Source organism: Dama dama, chromosome X, assembly GCF_033118175.1.
Source record: "Dama dama isolate Ldn47 chromosome X, ASM3311817v1, whole genome shotgun sequence".
In the NCBI taxonomy this organism is placed as follows: Eukaryota; Metazoa; Chordata; class Mammalia; order Artiodactyla; family Cervidae; genus Dama; species Dama dama.
The window spans coordinates 143,450,736-143,473,973 of NC_083714.1; the positions used below are offsets into that span (position 1 = coordinate 143,450,736).

At 44.8% G+C, this 23,238-nt stretch overlaps 1 protein-coding gene across 4 annotated transcripts in view; it reads right to left on the minus strand.

Annotated features, from left to right (window-relative positions):
* CLCN4 (chloride voltage-gated channel 4) overlaps positions 1-23,238 on the minus strand; it is a 72,363-nt gene that overhangs the window by 26,164 nt on the left and 22,961 nt on the right. For all 4 annotated transcript variants that reach the window (XM_061137959.1, XM_061137960.1, XM_061137958.1 and 1 more), the window contains 4 exons: positions 16,205-16,359; positions 11,581-11,680; positions 7,078-7,265; positions 4,167-4,289 (listed from right to left, as the gene is read on the minus strand). In XM_061137959.1, coding sequence (XP_060993942.1) covers positions 4,167-4,289; positions 7,078-7,265; positions 11,581-11,680; positions 16,205-16,348 — 555 coding nt within the window. In that variant the 5' untranslated portion in view covers positions 16,349-16,359. The remainder of the gene's footprint in view (positions 1-4,166; positions 4,290-7,077; positions 7,266-11,580; positions 11,681-16,204; positions 16,360-23,238) is intronic.

Here is a 23,238-nt window from a genome sequence, read left to right on the forward strand (position 1 = left end):
ACCATCAGGACGTTTATATAACATCAAAGTGCCTCCTAGTGGGCACTGCTCTGCCAAGAAATCAGTTTCTCGAATAGCTATCCCAGTCCTTCTCGAGCTTGGTGCTCAATGGCATCCTCTGGGGAATCAGAAACCAAGGAAGACTAGTTAATCCCCTCACCCGGAAATCTGATATAATTGATCTGAGGTGTATCATGGGCACAGGGGGTTTACAGACCCCACAGGTAATTCTAAAAGGCAGTCCAGGTAGAGAAGCACTGTTCCCATCCTGAGAAGAGCAATACAAGTATTCCTAATTTCTCACTATTTAAGGGCAGTCCTGAAACACTCTTTGGCTTTTCATCACCTGTAATGCTAATACTGGAAATTTTACATGGGTTTGAACAGACCATTTCCATCTCAGGAATTCCTGACAGAGATCTGTTTTTCTTAATTCAAAGAGAAAGACCAACAGTGACCAAGCATGTGGGCATCTGTTTGAAAGAACTCACCAAGCTCCTTCCTAGAAAACACAAGGGAGGTCTTCCAGCTCTCTAATCAGATGAACTAGCCTTTAACTAAAGGCACACAAACTAGCAGTGGTTAAACTGGTATTTCACTAGTGGTAGTGGGCCTATTTGAGCCTGTGCTCTGGGGAGCCCTGATCTCTTTATTTAAGGGATGTTTTATTATGCTTGCCACAATCCTGCCCTTTTGTATTGCCTAGAATAAAATTATCTATAATTTTTTGTCAGTTAGTTAATGTGGATTTGGACCCAAGGGTACACTTGAAGAGCATGATACCATTCAGAAAATTACAAGCATCTAAATTACCTGAGCCATTGCCAGTCGTGACATGTGGTGAACTGAACAATGTAAGAGGTATTTCCTAATTCTCGAAAATGACTGAATAAAATTGTCATGATCAAATTAGGGATTAAAGAAGGCAAATTCGTTCCCAGTAGATGCTAAAATCTAATCACTTGTTTTAATTTGAATTAATAGAGACTGAATCAAGTAGGGCTTTAAGGCGATGTAATGCAGCATATTTGTGACTTGATGATGGTAACTTTAAAACCTCTGGGCTGTGTGCTGTGCTTAGTCGCTCAGTTGTGTCTGACTCTGGGACTCCATAGAATGTAGCCTGCCAGTCTCCTCTGTCCATGGGATTCTCCAGGCAAGAATACTGGAGTGGGTTACCATTTCCTCCTCCAGGAGATCTTCCCGACCCAGGCATCAGGACCTCCATCTCCTGCATTGCAAGGTGGATTCTTAAGCACTGGACCACTGCACCTCAGATCACCTCCTATGATGGGAAGTATATTTTCTAAAAATCTCATTTAGTGTCTTTGCCGAAATGAAGACCAGCCCGGTATCTCAAACTGAGTGGAGTTGGTTGTGTGGTTAGTTGGGTTTTGACTGGAAGGATGTTATTTGTACCCGTGAATTATTTCTTTGCATTTACTTTATACTCTGTTCCTTTCCTCTAAGAACTGGGGTAAGTGTTAGGAATTTCCAGCTCTATTTTAATAACAATGAAAATCTGCTACTACTGAGTCATAATAACTAAACTTCAATTATAAAATGTCCATTGGGTTCCTGACACTTGAAAAGATTATTGTGAACTCTTTTATAAATAGAAACATGAATCTGTTACATATTATATACAGCTGAAAGCATATTCATGCACCTACTCTCATGTCCCCACTCCCAAGTTTGCTTTCTCAGTGGACTCCTCCAATCATTTCCTTGCCTTTCCTGATAGCTTTAGCACATCTAGGTATGACTAAACAGTATGCTTGTTTCATTTGGGCTGTTTTAGAGACTCTACAGAAATGGAACCATACTTCACATATTCTTCTCTAACTTACTTTTTCCACTTGATATCACTTTTTTGAACTTTATTGACATCAATGTCTTCCTTGCACTTTGTCACACAGGAAGCAATGCTGAACTTGGTGCTTGACTCATTTTGGGTTCAGCTGTCATAAATGAAGACGCCATCTGTGGATGAACACCAGGTCCACCAGACGCCCTCCCAGAGTTCCCTGTCTATGAGCTGGGCCATGCATCTCTGGTTCTTGGAAGAGGAAGATGGTATCCCTGCTTGCAACACCTTTTATTGCTGCCTTCAATTTCCCACCAATTCCCCACTACCCATCTCCTTATTTTGATAGGCAGCTTGAGTCCAAAAGCGCCTGTTGCTGGGCACTGGGATCAGAAACTAAGATGCCAACAATAATCTGCTCTCTTTGTCTCAATATCCAGTAAAAGGCAGTCAATTCTGCCGGGACACTTGTTTGGAAAACACAGATTTTTCCAATGTGATTCATGCGTCGGGGCAGAACTTGAGCATGATGCCAATTTCGTGTCTGTTTCTGCACGATTTCCTCTGAGAGAAACACAAGGCGGAAAACTGCAGCCGTCAAACTGAGCCAATACACAAGCACACGTCTCGGACAACTCCCAGCTTGCATGCACACTAGGGCAGTATTCATACATTCCTTAACCATTTAACATGTGTCAAACTGTGCTACTGGTTCTATGTGGTTCCCATCTTTTTTATGTGCCACCAATGAGGTTTCTGGGCACTGTGCCCCTAACTCCATCTTTCCGACAAGCTGTGTGGTTTTGGTGATGCAGTTTCCCATCGTCCCATGACTTGGCATGCATATGGTACATTAGGAACTTCCCAGGTGGCTCAGTGGAGACATGAGTTCAATATCTGGGTGGGAAAGATCCCCTGGAGAAGGAAAAGGCAAACCCACTCCAGTATTCTTGCCTGGAGAATTCCATGGACAGGCAAGCCTGGCGGGCTACAGTGCATGGGTCACAAAGAGTCAGACACAACTGAGCACGCATGCATAGTGCACTGCAGCAGCACTGGCTGTAAGAGGAAACATGATGGTATTGCAGCTTATTTTTTGGGTTCCTCCAGCAACATGTTAATATAAACTATCCAAAATTCAGCATGAAATCACCATCTTAAAACATCTTTTCCTGGAACAAGACAATGCTGAGCTTTCCTTTCAACGATCCTTTAATTACCCCAGCCCTTCCCATGAACCGCCCAGACCAGCAGTGCTGTTGGCGGTACTGTACAAACAGTGTGGGTCCGCTGCCATGACCGCTCACATCTTTACAAACTCAGCATCTCCACTGTCTATGGGAGCTGCTAAAGCACCAACTTGAAGGAGAATGCAACAGCAGTGATCAGAGTGATCGTCTAAGAACTTTTAACATGATTTCTGGCTCAAAGCTGCACTGTCTGGGCTTTTCGGGAATTGGCTCAATTATGGTTTTTCGAACCCAGCAGATCCTCTGTGGTTTGAAGTTTGGTCCCGGGCATTCTTCCTGATCGATGAGGTCACTTCCCTCATGCTTTGGTTACCAGAAAGAGCTGAAAAATATTTATAAGAACTCTAAACTCACACGGGTGCATTCACAGCACATGTAGTGAACATCGAATTTACTTTTTAAAGATTGATATTATCCTCTCACAAGCAGAGCAAAGATGTGGCAAGGGAGTTTAATCAATAAACTTTCTGAACACCAAACTTCCACTGTTGTCCTTTTTCACATTTTATCATCAATGTACTTGCATACGCGCATGCTCAGTTGCTCAGTCGTGTCTGACTCTTTGTGACCCCATGGACTATAGCTTGCCAGGTTCCTCTGCCCTTGGGATTCTCTAGGCAAGAATACTGGAGTGCGTTGCCATGCGCTCCTCCAAGGGATCTTCCAGACCCAGGGATTGAACCTGAGTCTCCTGCATTGGCAGGCAGATCCTTCACCACTGCACCACCTAGGAAGCCCTAGATGCACTTAAGGGTTACTATAGGACGTCTGCATGTGTGGTTAATGAACTCTGATTCTACAGGCTTTAAGACTTCTGCCTTGTCTGCAAAGACAAGAACTGAAGCATCTGAAAATAAACAGAGCATAAATCCTGAAGCCCGACAGCTGGGTTCAACTCCCAGCTGACCAGCTTAGTGACCTTGGGCAAGTTACTTCACCTCTCTGTTCCCCAACCATCAGATGAAGAATAACAGTACCGACCTCATAGGCTCTCTGTGAGAATGAATGAGTGAACAGATGTCCAATGCTGGGAACCATGCTTAGCACCTAAGTGCCACATAAGTGCCTGCTCTTCTAATAACTGGCACAAAAAGCCAACCCCCACTCACCTCGGGTATACCAGAGCCACAGGCATATGGTGCAAATACTCGTACCAGGGAGACGGCCAGAAATGCAAACAGCAATGCCCACAGGATGTACATTAGGTAATTCAGAATGTAAGCACTGGCACCCTAGACAAGACACAGAACAAGAAAAGACACGTGAGCCATTGCAGACCCAAGCAACAGGCACACCCCTCTAGAATGAGAGAGGACCCTCTGACCCAACTGGGCAGCTTCTCGCCTGGCCCTGTGTCAACAAAGAGGCAGGTTAGTTTTATCAGCTGTTGCTATTGCTACAGCGGTTCACACAGACACAGCACCAGCTGCTTTTCCGGGAGCTGTGTACACACATCTTCCACCAGGTGACACCTCAGCAGTACTGGAAACTGAATGAGGCTTGGTTTAAATCGCTCTGTGCACTTGAGTTAATAAAAGGCATGTAACAGAAAATTCTGCCTTTGGGCCCCCGGAAGGTTTGTTTGGTCTCGTCTGCGGTGGATCAGCCTCTATGCTTTGGTGAAGGCCAAACCCACACTGTGATTAAATCCAAAGATGAAGTGTGTGAATTGCATTCTGTAAACTTTTTATTTTGTATTGGGGTATAGCCTATTAACAACGTTGTGACAGTTTCAGGTGGGCAGAGAAGGGACTCAGTCATACATATACATGTATCCACTCTCCCCTAAACTCCTGTCCCGTCCAGGGGGAACTGCATTTTAGAATACTGCTACTCAGATGTGGCCTCTGGACTGGCAGCATCAGCTGGCGTGGAGTGGAAATGCAGTCTCAGGCCCTGCTCAACATTCCAAATAATCTGATGTGTGGGGAACACTTTGTGAACCAACGACAACAGTCTGGGGTCTTTGAGGCTAAGGACCTGGTGTGCTAGGCAGAGACTACAATTCTCTAGGCCTCAGCTTCTTGCCACCATCTGGATCTCTCACATAATGAGCAGGAAAAGCCAGGGTGCCTATAAGCCAGGCCACTGACACGGCCACACGTGTGCCTGTAAAACACAAAAACATGCTCCAGGAGATAGTTCTAGCCTTAACAACCAGAGATATTCATACCTGATGTGGTGAGAAATCAGGAATACATTTCACCCAGAGAAAAATGGACTTTTCTGCGACTAAAAATAACATCTCACCCTGGCTAACAGTAATTCTTTGAATCCAAGTATAAACCTTGGAGATGGTAGAGAAGCTGGACAGCCATAATTCCCCCCAAAGTGGGCGAGAAGAAACCAAACATGGTGGCCAGCCAATTCAGCCTGCCCACCTCCATCCATCCAAGCGAGACTTTATTTTTGGAAGCGATGGAGAGCATTGAGGATGTGTGAGATTTCAAGAGCCCATCAACTTCTGAGATTTGACAGAATTCATTTTCAACTCCACTGAGAAAGGTTGAGCAAAATGGCAAAGTACATTCCAGAAGTCTTCAGCAGAGGTAAATCAATTGGACAAAGGAGAATGGGGGAGCGAGGAGGAGAATATGTATCTTTCAAGAACAGTTCTGTGTTGAACAGTCCTCACAGTACCCTAACGTGAGTCCTGGCAACCGAGCTCCCTATCACCTGGGTTTCTGATCTCTTGATGACCCTTAGTCATTGTGGTAACCACGGAACTCAGTTAGAAATTAACCCTTTTCCTGGACAAAAATTTGTGCGGATCTGAAAGTCAGAGTGCCATGAAGGCAAGCGCCTGGTCTGTGCTTCACTGCTACAGCCCCTAGGCTTGGATATTCCCGTTGCAGAAGGCCCACAAACATCCTCTCTGATGTGTTCCTAAGATGCACTGGAAGATGATAACTGTCTCCGCAGGGAGACAGCACTTCTCATCTGCTAGGAGGACTAAGAGCCAAACCAGGTAACAACAACTGGGGTTGGTGAGGATGTGGGAAAGCTGGAACCCACATACGCTGCTGCTGGAACATAAAAAGGTGCAGCCACTTTGAAAGACTAGCAGCTCCTCAAAAGGTTAAATATAGGGTTGCCATGTGACCCAGGAATTCCCCTCTAGGTATGGACCCCAAAGCAATGAAAACATATGTCCACACAAAAACCTGGAGATAAGCTTTCAAAGCAAAGTCATTCATAAAAGCACAAAAGTGGAAGCAACATGTGTTCCTCAGCTGTTGAGTAGAGAAATGACACGTGCTATATGCAGAGAATGGCATGTTATTTGGCCATGAAAAGGAATGAAGTCCCAATTTATGGTATGACACAAATGGAACTTGGAAAACATTATGCTAAGTGAATGAAGCCAGACACAAATGTCCACGGATTGTATATTCCATTTATAAGAAATGTCCAGAATAGGCAAATCTGCAGAGATAGAAAGCAGATTAGTGGTTGCCCAGGGCTGGCAGATTTGGGGGGAAATGGGGAGTGACTGCTGACAGGTACAAGGTTTCTTTGGGGGTGATAAAAATGTTCTAAAATTAGATCAGGGTGATGGTGGCACAAATGTGTGAATACTCTAAAAGAATATTAGAATATTCACATTAATATTAATTCATTAATTAATATTAATATTAATTACACAGATTAACGTATACACATAGAATATCCTCTGGAATATGAATTACATTCACTAAAGCCATTTTTCTAAAACAATATCTTTTCTCCTCAGTTAGAAGAAATAAAAATCAACCCTATTTCTTTAGCATGATCAAAAGACCACGCTCGGTAAGAAAAATAAAACCAAATACCAGGTTTTTAAAACTACATACATTGTACACGTGAAATAGTGGGGAAGGACTTTCCAATTGAACTTTGAACCCTAGAGCTAGAAAAAAAGCTGAGTGGGAAGTGGCACTCATATTAGCCACAGACGAAGGTCAGAGCAGACGGTGAGTGCATGGACATTCCCCAACAGCAGCCAGGGGGCTCCCAGCCAGGACACACCCAAGCACTCACCTCCGACTGATTCACCAGCAGCTCCGACCACTTCTGCCACAGGGGACACTTGTCCCTGTCCTCAAACGTGGTCTCATTGGAAGTCCAGCAGCACTGCTCATGGCTATACCAGAAGGCGGACAGGCAGATGCCCTCTTTCAGGTCGGTCATCCAGTCGACAGCAAGATCGATGACCCCGGCCAGAGTGCCTGGAAGAAGCAGCAAGAGCCACTGAGATGGAAGCCAGCTGGGCCCAGGCAGCATGGAGGACAGGCAGAGATGCCTGCGCCCTGGGCTGCCACATGCCCTAGAAGCCTCTTTCATCAGTCTTGAGGTCACCTGAGCATGTGGCAGGGCCCATGGTGTGGCAAAGGTGGCACCCAGTCCACTGAGATACAAAGGCCAATGATATACAGTCCTCAAGGGGCTTCGATCACACAAGGAGGGAGAGACCTACAGGGCAGAGTTCACTGCAACCTCCTGGGGCTTTCAGAACCCAGCCCTTCTAAGTTTTAGAACTAGGGTACCAACACCCATTAAAGATGGAACCTTCTCAGCGACTTCCAGGGCAGGATGCTGGAATCACAAACTTATCTCTCCAGAAAAGACAATTCAGACAAAATGGAGAGAAATCAACTATGACAGCCTCATCATTTCAATCAAGTTTTATATCCAAATGGAACCCAACTTGAAAAATGTCACTTATTAGAATCTTCTGAATTTTTACATTTTGGTTGAAGGACTGAGGAGCAATTTAAGTAAATAACTACTCTAAAGGCCAATAGAAGTGGGATAAAATAGAGTGTGCAGTGGGTCACAGAAGGCCATCTTACTAGAGTAATCCATTCCAGTCCTTTGTGAAGGCAGAGAATACTCTCAAGCTACCAAAGTTTTCAAACTTTTACTAGTCTTTACTACAATATTATTTCCCTGCCAGCATCAACACCAAAGGCCACCAACAAAAGGCCACCTGGCCCTGCCACTCTCCTGTTTCATCAGCAGTCACCCATTGTTCTTTCCAGAACTGCCCAAATCCTCAGCAGCACACAGGCTCTTTCCTCAGTCTCCAAGCTTCTCTCCAGGCTCCTCTCTCTCCACCACTAACCCCACACGCTGCCCATGCCATGTTCCTGAGCACAGCAGGCCCTCCTCTCGGCCACCTCAGACAGCGCTGTCCTCCCCTAACTGGGCAAGCTCCTATTTATCTTCCAGATGCTGGCATTTCCATCACCTCCTTCAGGAAGTCCTCCCTGATTTCCTATGTCTAGGCTAAGTATATTTCCCAGGCATCCCGCCATCCCCATACTTGTCACATCCTGATAAGATTATATGTATGTATGTGTGTGTATACATACATACACACACACACTCTGACTAGTCTATAAGTGGGGCAGGGAGAGAGTCTCTTGTCTGGTTCATGTGCCACCACGGGAATCAGGCCAAGCATCCAGACCCTGTGTTCCCTTTAAGTGGGCAAGGGCCCCCAGCCTTGTCCACTGTTGCATGCATGTCAGGTGTACAGCTGGAAATATATATCAGGTTGAATGAATGAGAGCAACTAATGAATGAAAATCAGAAAACTCAGGTCCATCCATTCACTCAAGGGCTACTTACTGAGCACCTACTTACTACGGAAGCAAGCTCTACACCCTGGGGTACAGCACTGAACAAAGCAAACTCAGGTCCCTGCCTTCACGGAATCCCACCTCATGCAGGGAGAAAGACACTAGACTAAGTACGTACGTACGTACGTACGTAAGGGGGCTTCCCCTGTAGCTCAGCTGGTAAAGAATCTGCCTGCAATGCAGGAGACCCAGGTTCGATTCCCGGGTTGGGAAGATTCCCTGGAGAAGGAAATGACAACCCAATCCAGTATTCTTGCCTGAAGAATCCCATGGATAGAGAAGCCTGGAGGGCTACAGTCCATGGAGTTGCAAGAGTCGGACATGACTTAGCAACTAAACCACCACCAAGTAAGGGGCTCTGACAACAGGTGTAAGTAATGGAGAGAAGAATACAGTGTGCTCCAGTGGCGGCCATCTCCCACAATGGTGCTGGAGAACAGGTGGGCAGATCCTCAAAAAGGTAAACCAAGAGTCACCATCTGACCAAGGAATTCTAGTCCTCGGTGTCTGCCCATGAGGAATGAAAACATATATCCTCATAAAGATGTGGACACAGATGTTCACAGCAGCATATTCACAAAAGCCAAAAAGTGGAAACAACCTGTATGCCCATCAGCTGCTGAAGGGAAGAACCAAATGTCGTCCACCTAGGATGGCAATAAAAAGGAATGAAGTACAGACACATGGGACAGTGTGGATGAGCCTTGGCAACATTATGCTTAAATGAAGCAAGTCAGAAAGGATCACATATTATATGATTCCATTTTATGAAATGTGCAGAACAGGCAAATCTACAGAAATAGAAAGTAGATCAGCGGTTGTCTAAGACTAAAAAGAGGCTGGCGGCACTGTGGCTGATAGCTAAAGGGAAGGGAGGTTCTTTGGGAGCTGGTGAAAATGTTCTAAAATCTATCTTGGTGTTGGCTGCAAAAAAAAGGGAACTGTATGGTATGTGAGTTATAGCTCAATAAAGCTGTTACATACATACACGCATACATACATAATGGTGGACGAGGGGGATGAAGATCCGAGAGAGAAAGGTACTTTTAGAAAAGGTGACAAGAAAGATGACCTTTGAACAAAAACGTTGTGTGGAACAACAGCGACCCCCAGTGGTGGCTCTGAGTTAACGCCCTTCATAGGCGCTGCATTGGATCTCTCCATCTTAGGAGTCAGAATACAATACCCAGGCTGCCACTAAGGAGGTGACAGGCCAGGCAGTGGGACTCCTGGGTCTCATCACCATTAGACAGCTGGGGAATGGGGAGGCGAATGGGGCAGTTTTTTCTGGATTTCCCTTCCCAGTGCATCCAGATCAAAAGAACACTTTAGCAGCCTTAATAGAGGAGGGAGGCACCACAGGTAGAAGGGGCTTTACTCAATGCTAGGGCATCATTTCTGGAGTACTATTTAATTGCAATTTGGGCAGCAGTATTTTTAAATCCCCAGGTGATCCCAACTAAAAGAAGTGAGGGAAATTGGATTACCAGAGAAGCCAGGTTGTTCGTATCTGATGTGTTAAAGACAGCCCAACTAGGCTTTTGGATCAGTTGATAAATCTAGGCCAGAATATCTCCTCGGATTCCTTCATTTTCCAGGTCCATCTCTCCTTTCCAGGAGCCAAAAATAACCCTAGGTAACGTTTTATAAATCTATTCTAAACAAAGACATCAAAATTCACAGCAAACTACTTCTCCGCCTTCCTTTAAAGGTCTTCACATTAGCAGTCAAACAAAGGGGTGGCAAATGTCATGTATCTATGAACTGCTAGCAATATCCACGGGGAGCACCATGGGGAGCGGAAGGGCAGGATGGGGCAAATGGGCAGCTGCTGTGGCTGGAAGGAGAGGACTGCCACTTCAGCACTTTTCTGGGCGCTTTATGATCCGCCAGGCACACAGAGCCCTTCTCTGGCAACCGAGCCCCTCCCACCATTGTCAATGTAACAAATGACAAGTGGCCAGAAATCAGAGTCCTCCAATCACAAAATTTCACTGTGCCCCATGGGAGTGCTGTCAGACAGCATGTACTACACTGCAGTCATTCTCTGATCAGTCCTATAACCATAACCATGATGTTACTACAGGCAGGGGATTTTCTTAAGGAAATCTCTTTAACTTGATCAGTTTTTTCCTCTTTGACATTAACCTTCACAGCCTCCTAAGAGGAAGGAAATTTCAGGAAACGATTTCCATGGAGGGCTGGAGTGTTTGCTATTAAAAGGAGAGGCGTCCCCTCCAGATACATGTTCATTTGCTCTGAAAACACTGATGGGTCACAATGATGTGGTGTTGGAATATAAAAATGAAGGACACAGAGTCCCTGAGGGTCAGAACAACCTAAGGACTGGAGGTACCTCTCCCAGGCCTCTCTCGGACCCTGCAGAGTCTCGTGTTACTGGCAGCATCTCTCAATGTTCATCCCAGGGCCTGCCAGTGTTAGTCAAGTTCATTCTCACAAGATGTTTTAGAGAGCAAAACGTTCCCATCCTTTCTAGCCTGCTCCATAGCCAAGTCCTACAGAATGTAAAGTGGGTGCTTTTGGTTTCTCAGTCATGTTCCACTTTTATGACCCCATGGACTATAGCCCGCCAGGCTCCTCTGTCCATGGGATTCTCCAGGCAAGAATACTGGAGTGGGTTGCCATTCCCTTCTCCAGGGGGTCTTCCCAATCCAGGGATCGAACCCGTATGTCTTGCACTGGCCAGTGGATTCTTTACCACTGAGCTACCAGGGAAGCCCAGCTCTCTTGGTACCAGTCTCCAATGACTGTACCTGGTCCACCCATGCCTTGGGGTCTCCTTGCTTCACTGATGATAGATTAGTAAGTCTTCTATTTTGCTCTTAGATATCTCAAGCCATAAGCTCCTGGCATGAAGTACAAGAGAAACAGCACGTACCTGCCAGCAGGCCGATGAGCAGCATGACTGCCCATCCCGACCAGGCATCCAGCAAGCTCTTGATGAACTCCCATATGGACTCCTTGCTTTTGCTGGTTATCTAGAAATAAAAAGACATCAGAGCTGATGTGGATACATGCTCCAATTCAAAAGTCCTTTTCTGCAACTGTTTCCTCAGGAAACAGGGTGACTGAGAAAACAAATGTAATTAAGCAACTAGATGGCCACTTAGGTGATTCTTTCAGTTACCGAGCGTGATGGTCAAATGGGCTTTCTCGTTCACAGAGCTATGAAGATGACAATCTCCAAAAAATCAGAATCCCCAAAAAAATCACTTAAGTAAAAAAAACCTTACTAAGCATGACTGGATCCCTGATTATTCCAAAGTCATTCTGAAGGGAGACATCACTTTGGTGTCAGCATTTTCTATAAGAATCACTATTTCAGCTTATATAGTAACGCCTGTTCACAAAAGACCCTCTTCAACAAAGATTTCATTTCCTTCTTTGGTTTTCAGGCTACATGTTAACAGCAAGAACATCTTGGTCAAATACATTTTATTTAACTGGTACATTCCAAGCATAAGAACACTTGTGTGTGTGTGTGTGTGTTTACAGCTATGGACTTTTGGACATCTTTTTTCTAAAGTGTAACTTATTTTTTATTGGAGAATAGTTGATTTACAATGGTGTGTTAATTTCAGGTGTACAGCAAAGTGAGTCAGTTTTATATATATCTTCTTTTTCAGATTCTTTTCCATTATAGGTTACTACAAGATATTAAATATAGTTCCCTGCACTATACAGTATGACCTTGTTGTTATCTATTTTATATGTAGTAGTGTGTATCTGTCAATCCCAAACTTCTAGTTTATCTCCTCCCTACTTTCCCCTATGGTAACCGTAAGTTTGTTTTCTATGTCTTGGAATGTTTTTGTTTTGTAAATAAGTTCATTTGTATTATTTTAGACTCCACATATAAGCGATATCATATTTGTCTTTCTCTGTCTGACTTACCTTACTTACTATGATAATCTCGAGTTGAATCCATGTTGCTGCAAAAGGCATTATTTCATTTTTCATGGCTGGAGAGTACTCCACTGTATGTATTACCACATCTTCTTTATCCATTCCTCTGCTGATGGGACACTTAGGTTGCTTCCATGTCTTGCATGTAAACAATTAAGAGTTTTCTCTAATATGCCCAGGATTGGGATTGTTGAATCACATGATAACTCTATTTTTACTTTTTAAGTAACCTCCATACTGTTCTCCATAGTGCTGTACCAACTGACCTTCCCATCAACAGTGTAGGAAGGTTCCTTTTTCTCCACATTTATTATTTGTAGACTCTCTCTACAGCATTTATTATTTGTGGACTTTTTGATGATGGCCATTCTGACCTGTATGATATGACAACTTACTGTGGTTTTGACCAACAGCAAGAATGCTGAATGAGGCAGCATGGACCACGTTTCCCAGGCAGATGGTTATGTCTACACACAGCGTCGTTCAGTCAGTTCAGTCGCTCAGTCGTGTCTGACTCTTTGAGACCCCATGAATCACAGCATGCCAGGTCTCCATGTCCATCACCAACTCCCAGAGTTTACTCAAACTCATGTCCATTGAGTCGCTGATGCCATCCACCCATCTCATCCTCTGTCGTCCCCTTCTCCTCCTGCCCCCAATCTCTCCCAGCATCAGGGTCTTTTCCAATGAGTCAACTCTTCGCATGAGGTGGCCAAAGTACTGGAGTTTCAGCTTCAGCATCAGTCTTTCCAATAAACACCCAGGACTGATCTCCTATAGGATGGACTGGTTGGATCTCCTTGCAGTCCAAGGGACTCTCAAGAGTCTTCTCCAACACCACAGTTCAAAAGCATCAATTCTTCGGCGCTTAGCTTTCTCCACCATCCAACTCTCACATCCATACATGACTATTGGAAAAACCATAGCCTTGACTAGACGGACCTTTGTTGGCAAAGTAATATCTCTGCTTTTTAAAATGCTATCTAGGTTGGTCATAACTTTCCTTCCAAGGAGTAAGCGTCTTTCAATGTCATGGCTGCATATGTCATCACCATCTGCAGTGATTTTGGAGCCCAAAAAAATAAAGTAAGCCACTCTTTCCACTGTTTCCCCACCTATTTGCATGAAGTGATGGGACCAGATGCCATGATCTTAGTTTTCTAAATGTTAAGCTTTAAGCCAACTTTTTCACTCTCCTCTTTCACTTTCATCAAGAGGCTTTTTAGTTCCTCTTCACTTTCTGCCATAAAGGTGGTGTCATCTGCATTTCTGAGGTTATTGATATTTCTCCTGGCAATCTTGATTCCAGCTTATGCTTCATCCAGCCCAGCATTTCTCATGATGTACTCTGCATATAAGTTAAATGAGCAGGGTGACAATATATAGCCTTGACGTACTCCTTTTCCTATTTGGAACCAGTCTGTTGTTCCATGTCCAGTTCTAACTGTTGCTTCCTGACCTGCATATAGGTTTCTCAAGAGGCAGGTCAGGTGGTCTGGTATTTCCGTCTCTTTCAGAATTTTCCAGAGTTTATTGTGATCCACACAGTCGAAGGCTTTGGAATAGTCAATAAAGCAGAAATAGATGTTTTTCTGGAACTCTCTTGCTTTTTCGATGATCCAGTGGATGTTGCCAATTTGATCTCTGGTTCCTCTGCCTTTTCTAAAACCAGCTTGAACATCTGGAAGTTCACGGTTCACATATTGCTGAAGCCTGGCTTGGAGAATTTTGAGTATTACTTTTCTAGTGTGTGAGATGAGTGCAATTAGGAGCCCCCCTTTCCCTTGCTGTGTTAACAGAATCCTACATTCCTGAGATCATCATTCCCCTACACCCCTAAGAGCAAGGGCTGGCAAACATTTCCTATAAAGAGACAGAAAGTCAATATTTTCAGCTTGGAAGGTCAGATGGTCTCTGTGGCAACTACTGGAGTCTGTGGCTGTCACACAAGAAGAGCCATAAAGAGTGTGCACATGCGCAGGCACGGTTGTGTGCCAAGGCAGTGGGAGTTCTGGGAATAGGCAATGCACTGGATTTGCCCAAGGGCCACAGTCTGCGCCCCCTGTTCCGGACAGAAGGCTGCCCCTTCGCCTCCGTTCCTCCAGGTCAGAGCCAATCGCCTGCATCAGTGTCCACGGGATCTCACTCCCTACACACCTCTCAGCCTCCCTTCCCTGCCACTGTGTAACATGATATGACTTGGTCTCACTCTGGATGTGACGGCTCATTCAGACTCTCTGAAGCTGTCCTCGCCTTTATGGCTGCTACATCTCTGACCTGACCTCTCGGTGAAGGGAGCTCCATCCTCGCCACTCTTTCCCCCTTTCACGTGCGGCCACTCTGCTGGTTGCCCTCCTTCACCTAAGCATCCATCCCTGGTCCCCAGTCCCTCCCACGGAACCCACTAAATCCTAGCAACACTCCTGATCTCTCCCTCTCCAGACCCAGGCCACCTGGACCACTTCTAAAGCTTCAGCACCCACTCACACGCCAAGGACCCCTCATTCTCCACCACAATCCTGACCATGCCCTTGAACAGCATAGGGCTTCAGGCTGGACAAACAGCTCAAACTTCACAGCGGCTGAAACACAACTCAGTGGCCTCACCCGAACATCTGCTGCTCTGCTTTCCTCCCATCTCGTCATCCAAGGTCTCAGCCCCTTCTGACCACAGCCAGGCCATCATCCTAATCCCAGTACTGCCCCCCATCCTGCCAATGGCTCCTGTGAAGGATCGTGACCCCAAGCCTCTCTCCGTTGGCACTCTTATCAGATCTTCTTCCTCTTTCTCCTGAACTCATTTCCAAGCTTCCTGTTTACCCCCTGGTGGAGCATCTCTCTTGTGGCCATCAAAAGGAAATGTCAACTCTTCTACTCAGTCATTCCCAATGTGGCCCCATTGCCCATGCACCCAAGCTCATCTACAGTCCTCTCCTTCCTTGACTCTGCCACCAGACCTCAGAGCTCCTTAAAGTGCCTAAGTGTGCAGTCTTTCATGTTCCTGTGACCTAAAAAAGGGCAGTTCCTGATTAGGACCCTTTCCCATTCCTCTGCCTAGCACACTCTTACCCATCCATCAACACCCCACTGAAATGCCACCCTCACTATAAAGTCCCTCCTTCATGGCCCCTCCTAAATGATCCCACAGCACTTGATACACAACTTTATTGGAGTCCATTAAAATGCATCTTGAAGCCAGTGAGATGCCAGGTGCTGTAATATGTGCTTTCATACACACATAGCCTCATTTATCTATAGGTATAATTAACTTCATTCTTGCAAATGCGAAGACAAGGTCCAGAAATAGGACCCCAAAAGTGACCCAGCCTGAAGGTGGCATGGTCAGGATATACCCGATCTATCTGGTTCCAGAGCCCCCTCCTCGCCCTCCACACCACACCTTGGTATGACACAGCCTCCCACCCAAAGCACCTGGTACTATAATTATCTGTTCACATCACTTCCTTCTCTTCTCTAGAACCTGCCTTAGAACATGATGCATGAATCCAAGTACTAGCTCAGTAAATATCTGGTGACAGCATGACTAAGCCCTCTGAAGGGATTCCCCTCAATGTGGCTTTATGAACAGCACAGACCTTCCTGTGTCTGTCGGTGTCCCGTGATTTTTCCCTCAGCCAGTCGATGGTGTGGAAGTCCTCATATGTCCCCACATCAGGGAATGGCTCGTCGAGGAAATCCATCAGGTTTTCAGAACCACTGATCACTCCTGTATTGACCATGCTACTTACATCTGGAAGAGAAAATCTGTGGTTAGAAATGAAAGCAGGGCATCTGCACAGTCCTGGAAGGACAATCTATGTGCTCTATTTTCTGGTACCAGAAAGACTGATTTCAGCATAAGTGGTTCTGCTGTGATGAAAACAGTCTGTCTTAGTCAGTATCGACTGCTGTAACAAAAATACCACAGACTGGTTGGCTTATCAACAACATACATTTATTTCTCACATTTTCAGAGGCTGGCAAGTCCAAGATCAAGGCACTAACAGATTTAGTGCCTGCTGAGAGTCCACTTCCTAGTTCATGTGGCCGTCTACTCACTGTGTCTTCATGTGATGGAGGTCTATAGGTCTCTTTCATAAGGGCACTAATCCGATCCAGGAGGGCCCCACCTTCAAGACCTCATCACCTTCCAAAAGTCCCTCCTCTTAATATTATCGTACTGGGGATTAGGTTTAAACATATGAATTTTTGGGAAACCCAAACATTAATTACTTATTATTTGAGGCAGTTATGTGCTATAAAGTCACCATGGCCACTGAATTAGTGAGTACTGAAGCACTATCCCTAAGAGAATTATAAGGTCAGGTTACTTGGAGCCTTTAGTCACAACATCAATATATAACTCTATTTTGTGTTTCCATTTAAAGACACCTTATCAGATACATATGAACTTCCCACATGGCTCAGCAGTAAAGAATCCACCCACCAATACAGGAGATGTGGGTTCAATCTCTAAGTTGAGAAGATACCCTAAAGAAGGAAATAGCAAACCACTGCAAGTCTTCTTGCCTGGGAAATCCCATGGACAGAGGAGCCTCGTGGGCTACAGTCCATGGGGGTTGCAAAAGAGTCACACACAACTTAGCAACTAAACGACAACAGCAAAAATGTCAAATATATATTGTTGACTCATTCACATTGAACTCACAACCAACAGCACTGTCAGCCATGCTGCAGGAAGCTTGTCTAACACACGTATTTTCTCCATAAGGCATAGTGCAGCCTTCTCAGGCTCAGAAACACTACAGGCCCTCCCGCCCTGCATCTCAGGGCTGTTGGAAAGAATGAAATTACCAGTTAAAAAAAGGAGCAAAAATGGGAAAAATATGGTACTAAAGAAATTGTGAAAAGGACACTTGTTTCTGGTCTGGGAACTAAAACAAGATAGCTGAGCATCGTCTTCTCCAACCTTAGCAAGGATCATGCATTTCTGGCAGCTCACCACATGCACTCTGCAAATGACTGGCCAAGCACCACACATATTAATTGCTCTGGAGCTTACAAATACATTTTAGTGAGAAGGCAAATTCACAAATACAGAGCCAGTCATACTGATAGTCGACTACACACATTTATGGAAAACCTCACATTCTGCAAAAGCAGGACATCAAAATGAGAGAGCTGGTGGAGGGGTGGGGAATAGGGTTGAGGCCTACCACTCAAAACCAAATCACTGTAATCAAACCAGTAACCAGCTCCCCTAGGAGATAAAGTGGACCATGCAGGCAGGCAGCCTCTGGGGCTGTAGTGTGGATAGCCAAGACCTACAAAGGTCTGTCAAGTCAAAGCTGTGGTTTTTCCAATAGTCCTGTATGGATATGAGTTGGAACATAAAGAAGGTTGAATGCCGAAGAACTGGTGCTTCTGAACTGTGATGTTAGAGAAGACTCTTGAGAGTCCCTTGGACTGCAAGATCAAACTAGTCAATCCTAAAAGAGATCAACCCTGAGTATTCTGTGGAAAGACTGATGCTGAAGCTGAATCTCCAATACTCTGGCCACCTGATGCAAAGAACTGACTCATTTGAAAAGACCCTGATGCTGGGAAAGATTGAGGGCAGGAGGAGAAGGGGACAACATGAGATGGTTGTATAGCATCACCAACTCAATGGACATGACTTTAACCCAAACTTTGGGAGATGGTAAAGGACAGGGAAGCCTGGCGTGCTGGAGTACATAGGGCTGTGAAGAGTGGGACATGACTGAGTGAGTGAACAACAACGCCAGTAGCAGCAATGGGACAGTGAAAATGCTGGCAAGACTTAACTGGTGGGAGAGTCATTCTATGGTCTGAATGTTTGTGCCTCCACCCCAAATTCATATGTTGAAACCCTAATCCCCAGTGGATGGTATTAGAAGGTGGGATCTTTGGGAAGCGATTGGATGCTAAGGGCAGAGTCCTCATAAATGGGATTAGTGCTCATACAAAAGAGGCCCCAGGGAGCACACTGGCCCCTTCCACCGCATAAGGACACAACAAGAAATCTGTGACTGGGAGAAGAGCCCTCAGTCAACCACGCTGGCAGCCTGATCTCAGACTTCCAGCCTCCAGCACTGTGAGGAATAAATATCTGTTTATAAGCCACCCAACCTGTGGTATTTTGTTATAGCCAACCGAACAGACTAAGACAAGCCAAGAGCCATGCCAGGCTGGAGGCATGCTGCCCTGGGCAAGCTGCCCTGAGTGCAGGCACTCACTTCTAATTTTCCTTAAAATCCAGTCAAAAGGGCGCCTGCTGCCAGGGCAGTAGCAAAGTTGCATATTTCTTCCTCTCCTGCCTAAGATCACAATTCCACTCCCATTAACCTGGCTCCCCTCATCTGGAAAACAATCGCAAATAAACCAAGACATCTCCCTCAGTTACACTGCCATTAGAACCTGATTTACAGATCACGTAGGAACTCATTTGACCCACAGAAAACGCTCTGCAGCAGGACCAACGCTCACCCCCAGTTAACGAGAAAAATCATGTACTCTTACAAAGACAAGAGGTTGGAATAAGTACTAAATTAAAATTACTTTGGCAAAGAGCATGGCAATGTGAATTTTAAGGCGGAGACCACAAAAGTGCCAGAATAAGATGCTTAAAGGGAAGGGTGGTTATTAAAATATTTGAGCACAGGCTTCTCTCACTGCTTTATGTATTTTTACATCTGGAGGACTCACCCATGACCTGACAAAACTGCATTTTGATCAAATTGAGAAGTCGCTACGGGCAGAGTGGAGTAATCACCCTACACACAGTAAAGCGGCCATAGTAACGGATTTATTGACTGCGTAACTTAACTGCTTTTAAAACTCTAAAAGTTTGAGGTTTGAACCATGCCAAGTTGAAAACTATACCCACCAATGAGTGCCCAGGGAAGAAGTATATTGCCGAAGTCAGTAGCAACCAATAAGAAAAGAGAAGGCATAAAGTTAGAAAGCAAAGATTTCATTCTCACTTTTACAAAAACAAGATGGTAATAGCCTTGTTTTATACGCGGTAAAGAAAATCTCTAATGGGAAAAAGGCGGCGGCAGGCTGTTAACTCACCACAGGGAGCCCCTGTAAGAAAAACCTAAACAGCAGCAGAGTGAAGAACTGCAGACACTTGGATGTTCTATTATAAAGAAGTTCATATTACCTGAAACTTAACCAAATCCCTAAACAAGCAACAACTCTGGGCAATAACAGTTGAAACAAAAAGTCACTCTGGAGAACAACTGCAACTTTAAACTTTTTGAAAGAGCAAGACATGGATGTGACAATCAGACATAATTGGTAAAGGAAAATAAATATGACCTAATCTGTAGATCTAACTGGGGGCCTTTTAGGGGACTCAGAAGGAGGGGGTGACTTTGCGTAGTTCCCTGGCCAGGAATTGAACCCAGGCCCCAGCAGTGAAAGCACCAAGTCCTAACCACTGGTGGTTGTTGTTCAGTCGCTAAGTAATATCCGATTCTTCTGCGACCCCATGGACTGTAGCTCACCAGGCTCGTCTGTCAGTGGGATTCTCCAGGCAAGAATACTAGAGTGGATTGCCATTTCCTTCTCCATGGGATCTTCACGACCTAGAGATTGAACCCACATCTCTTGCATTGGGAGGCGGATTCTTTTACCACTGAGCCAGCTGCAAAGCTCCACTAACCACTGGACCTTCAGGTAATTCCCCTGGCCACATTCCTTTCATTGAGGAAGTCACAAAACACCGCTCAGGTTCAAGGGAAAGGAAGGAAATTCCATTACTTTTTTAGGGAATGGCAAGGCTCTAGAAGAGCAATCAAAATCAGAAATATTGTACCATTTTTCAAATATACAACTTACCACCCAACTTGCAAAAAAAACCCTTGGAAAATTCGGAAAAGTTGCAAGAAGAAAATAGCAATTATCTGTCATCATAAGAGTGTTAATAGCATTTGTAGGGAGGCCAGAGGTCCCCAAGCAGCAGGAGGAACTAAAACTGCAAGTGGCAGACTTTTTCTGTTCTCTTCTAATCCCGTGTTGTCGGCAACACCTGGTTCCACCCGAACTTAACTTTATCTCAAACCTTGAGCTCAGTTCAGTTCAGTCAGTCAGTCGTGTCTGACTCTTTGCAACCCCATGGACTGCAGCACAGCAGGCTTCCCTGTCCATCACCAACTCCCAGAGCTTGCTCAAACTCACATTCTTGGAGTCGGTGATGCCATCCAACCATCTCATCCTCTGTCGTCCCCTTCTCCTCCTGCCTTCCCTCTTTCCCAGCATCAGGGTCTTTTCCAATGAGTCAGTTCTTCCATCAGGTGGCCAAAGTACTCGAGTTTTAGCTTCAACATCAGTCCTTCCAAGGAATATTCAGGACTGATTTCCTTTAGGATGGACTGGTTGGATCACCTTGCAGTCCAAGGGACTCTCAAGGGTCTTCTCCATCACCACAGTTCAAAAGCATCAATTCTTCGACGCTCAGCTTTCTTTACAGTCCAACTTTCACATCTATACATGACTACTGGAAAAACCATAGCTTTGACTAAACAGACCTTTGTCAGCAAAGTACTGTCTCTGCTTTTTAATAAGCTATCTAGGTTGGTCTTAGCTTTTCTTCCAAGGAGCAAGCGTCTTTTAATGTCATGGCTGCAGTCACCATCTGCAGTGATTTTGGAGCCCAAGAAAATAAAGTATCTCACTGTTTCCATTGTTTCCCCATGAAGTGATAGGACCATATGCCATGATCTTCGTTTTCTGAATGTTGAGTTTTAGGCCAGCATTTTCACTCTCCTCTTTCACTTTCATCAAGAGGCTCTTCAGTTCTTTTTCACCTTCTGCCATAAGGGTGGTGTCATCTGTGTATTTGAGGTTATTGATACTTCTCCTGGCAATCTTGATTCCAGCTTATGCTTCATCCAGCCCAGCATTTTTCATGATGTACTCTGCATATAAGTTAAATAAGCAGGGTGGCAATGTAAAGCCTTGACGTACTCCTTTCCCAATTTGGGACCAGTCTGTTCCATGTCCAGTTCTAACTTGCTTTTTGACCTGCATAGATTTCTCAGGAGGCAGGTAAAGTGGTCTGGTATTCCAATCTCTTTATTTTCCACAGTTTGTTGTGATCTATACAGTCAAAAGCTTGGGATAATCAATAAAGCAGAAATAGATGTTTTTCTGGAATTCTCTTCCTTTTTCAATGATCCAAGAGATGTTGGCAATTTAATCTCTGGTTCCTCTGCCTTTTCTAAATCCAGCTTGAGCAACTGGGACTTTACAGCTCACGTACTGTTGAAGCCTGGCTTGGAGAATTTCGAGCATTACTTTGCTAGCGTGTGAGATGAGTGCAATTGTGCAGTATTTTGAGCATCCTTTGATATTGCCTTTCTTTGGGATTGAAATGAAAACTGACCTTTTCCAGTCCTATGGCTACTGATGAGTTTTCCAAATTTTCTGGCATATTGAGTGCAGCACTTTTTCTTATGGAGATGTTTTCTTAAGTTATGTTAATGAATTATGCTGCTGCTGCTGCTGCTGCTGCTTAGTCACTTCAGTCGTGTCTGACTCTGTGCAACCCCATGGACTGCATCCTCCATCCATGGGATTTTCCAGGCAAGAGTACTGGAGTGGGATGCCATTGCCTTCTCCGAATGAACTATGCCTTTGCTTGGAAATCTGCCTTTCTTCAAGATTCATGTCAATTGTTTTATGGCCTGGGATGACTCACCTTGTGCTGATGCCATCTCCAAATGCATGTTGTGGGTGAGGGGCCTGGTGCAGCTCTCTCAGTTTTGAGGTGTTTCCTTTCTCTAATTAGGAGCTTGCTAATAGGTATATTTCTTTCCCAAAGAAAGGCAATCCCAAAGAAAGCTCAAACTACCGCACAATTGCACTCATCTCACACTCTAGTAAAGTAATGCTCAAAATTCTCCAAGCCAGGCTTCAGCAATACGTGAACCATGAACTTCCAGATGTTCAAGCTGGTTTTAGAAAAGGCAGAGGAACCAGAGATCAAATTGCTAGCATCCGCTGGGTCATCAAAAAAGCAAAAGAGTTCCAGAAAAACATCTATTTCTGCTTTATTGACTATGCCAAAGCCTTTGACTGTGTGGATCACAATAAACTGTGAAAAATTCTGAAAGAGACGGGAATACCAGACCACCTGACCTGCCTCTTGAGAAACCTATATGCAGGTCAGGAAGCAACAGTTAGAACTGGACATGGAACAATAGACTGGGTCCAAATAGGAAAAGGAGTATGTCAAAGCTGTATATTGTCACTCTGCTTATTTAACTTATATGCAGAGTACATCATGAGAAATGCTGGGCTGGAAGAAGCACAAGCTGGAATCAAGATTGCCTGAAGAAATATCAACAACCTCAGATAGGCAGATGACACCACCCTTATGGCAGAAAGTGAAGAGTAACTAAAGAGGCTCTTGATGAAAGTGAAAGAGGAGAGTGAAAAAGTTGGCTTAAAGCTCAACATTCAGAAAACTAAGATCATGGCATCTGGTCCCATCACTTCATGGCAAATAGATGGGGAAACAGTGGAAACAGTGTCAGACTTTATTTTTTGGGGCTCCAAAATCACTGCAGATGCTGATTGCAGCCATGAAATTAAAAGACGCTTAATCCTTGGAAGAAAAGTTATGACCAAGCATTACAGC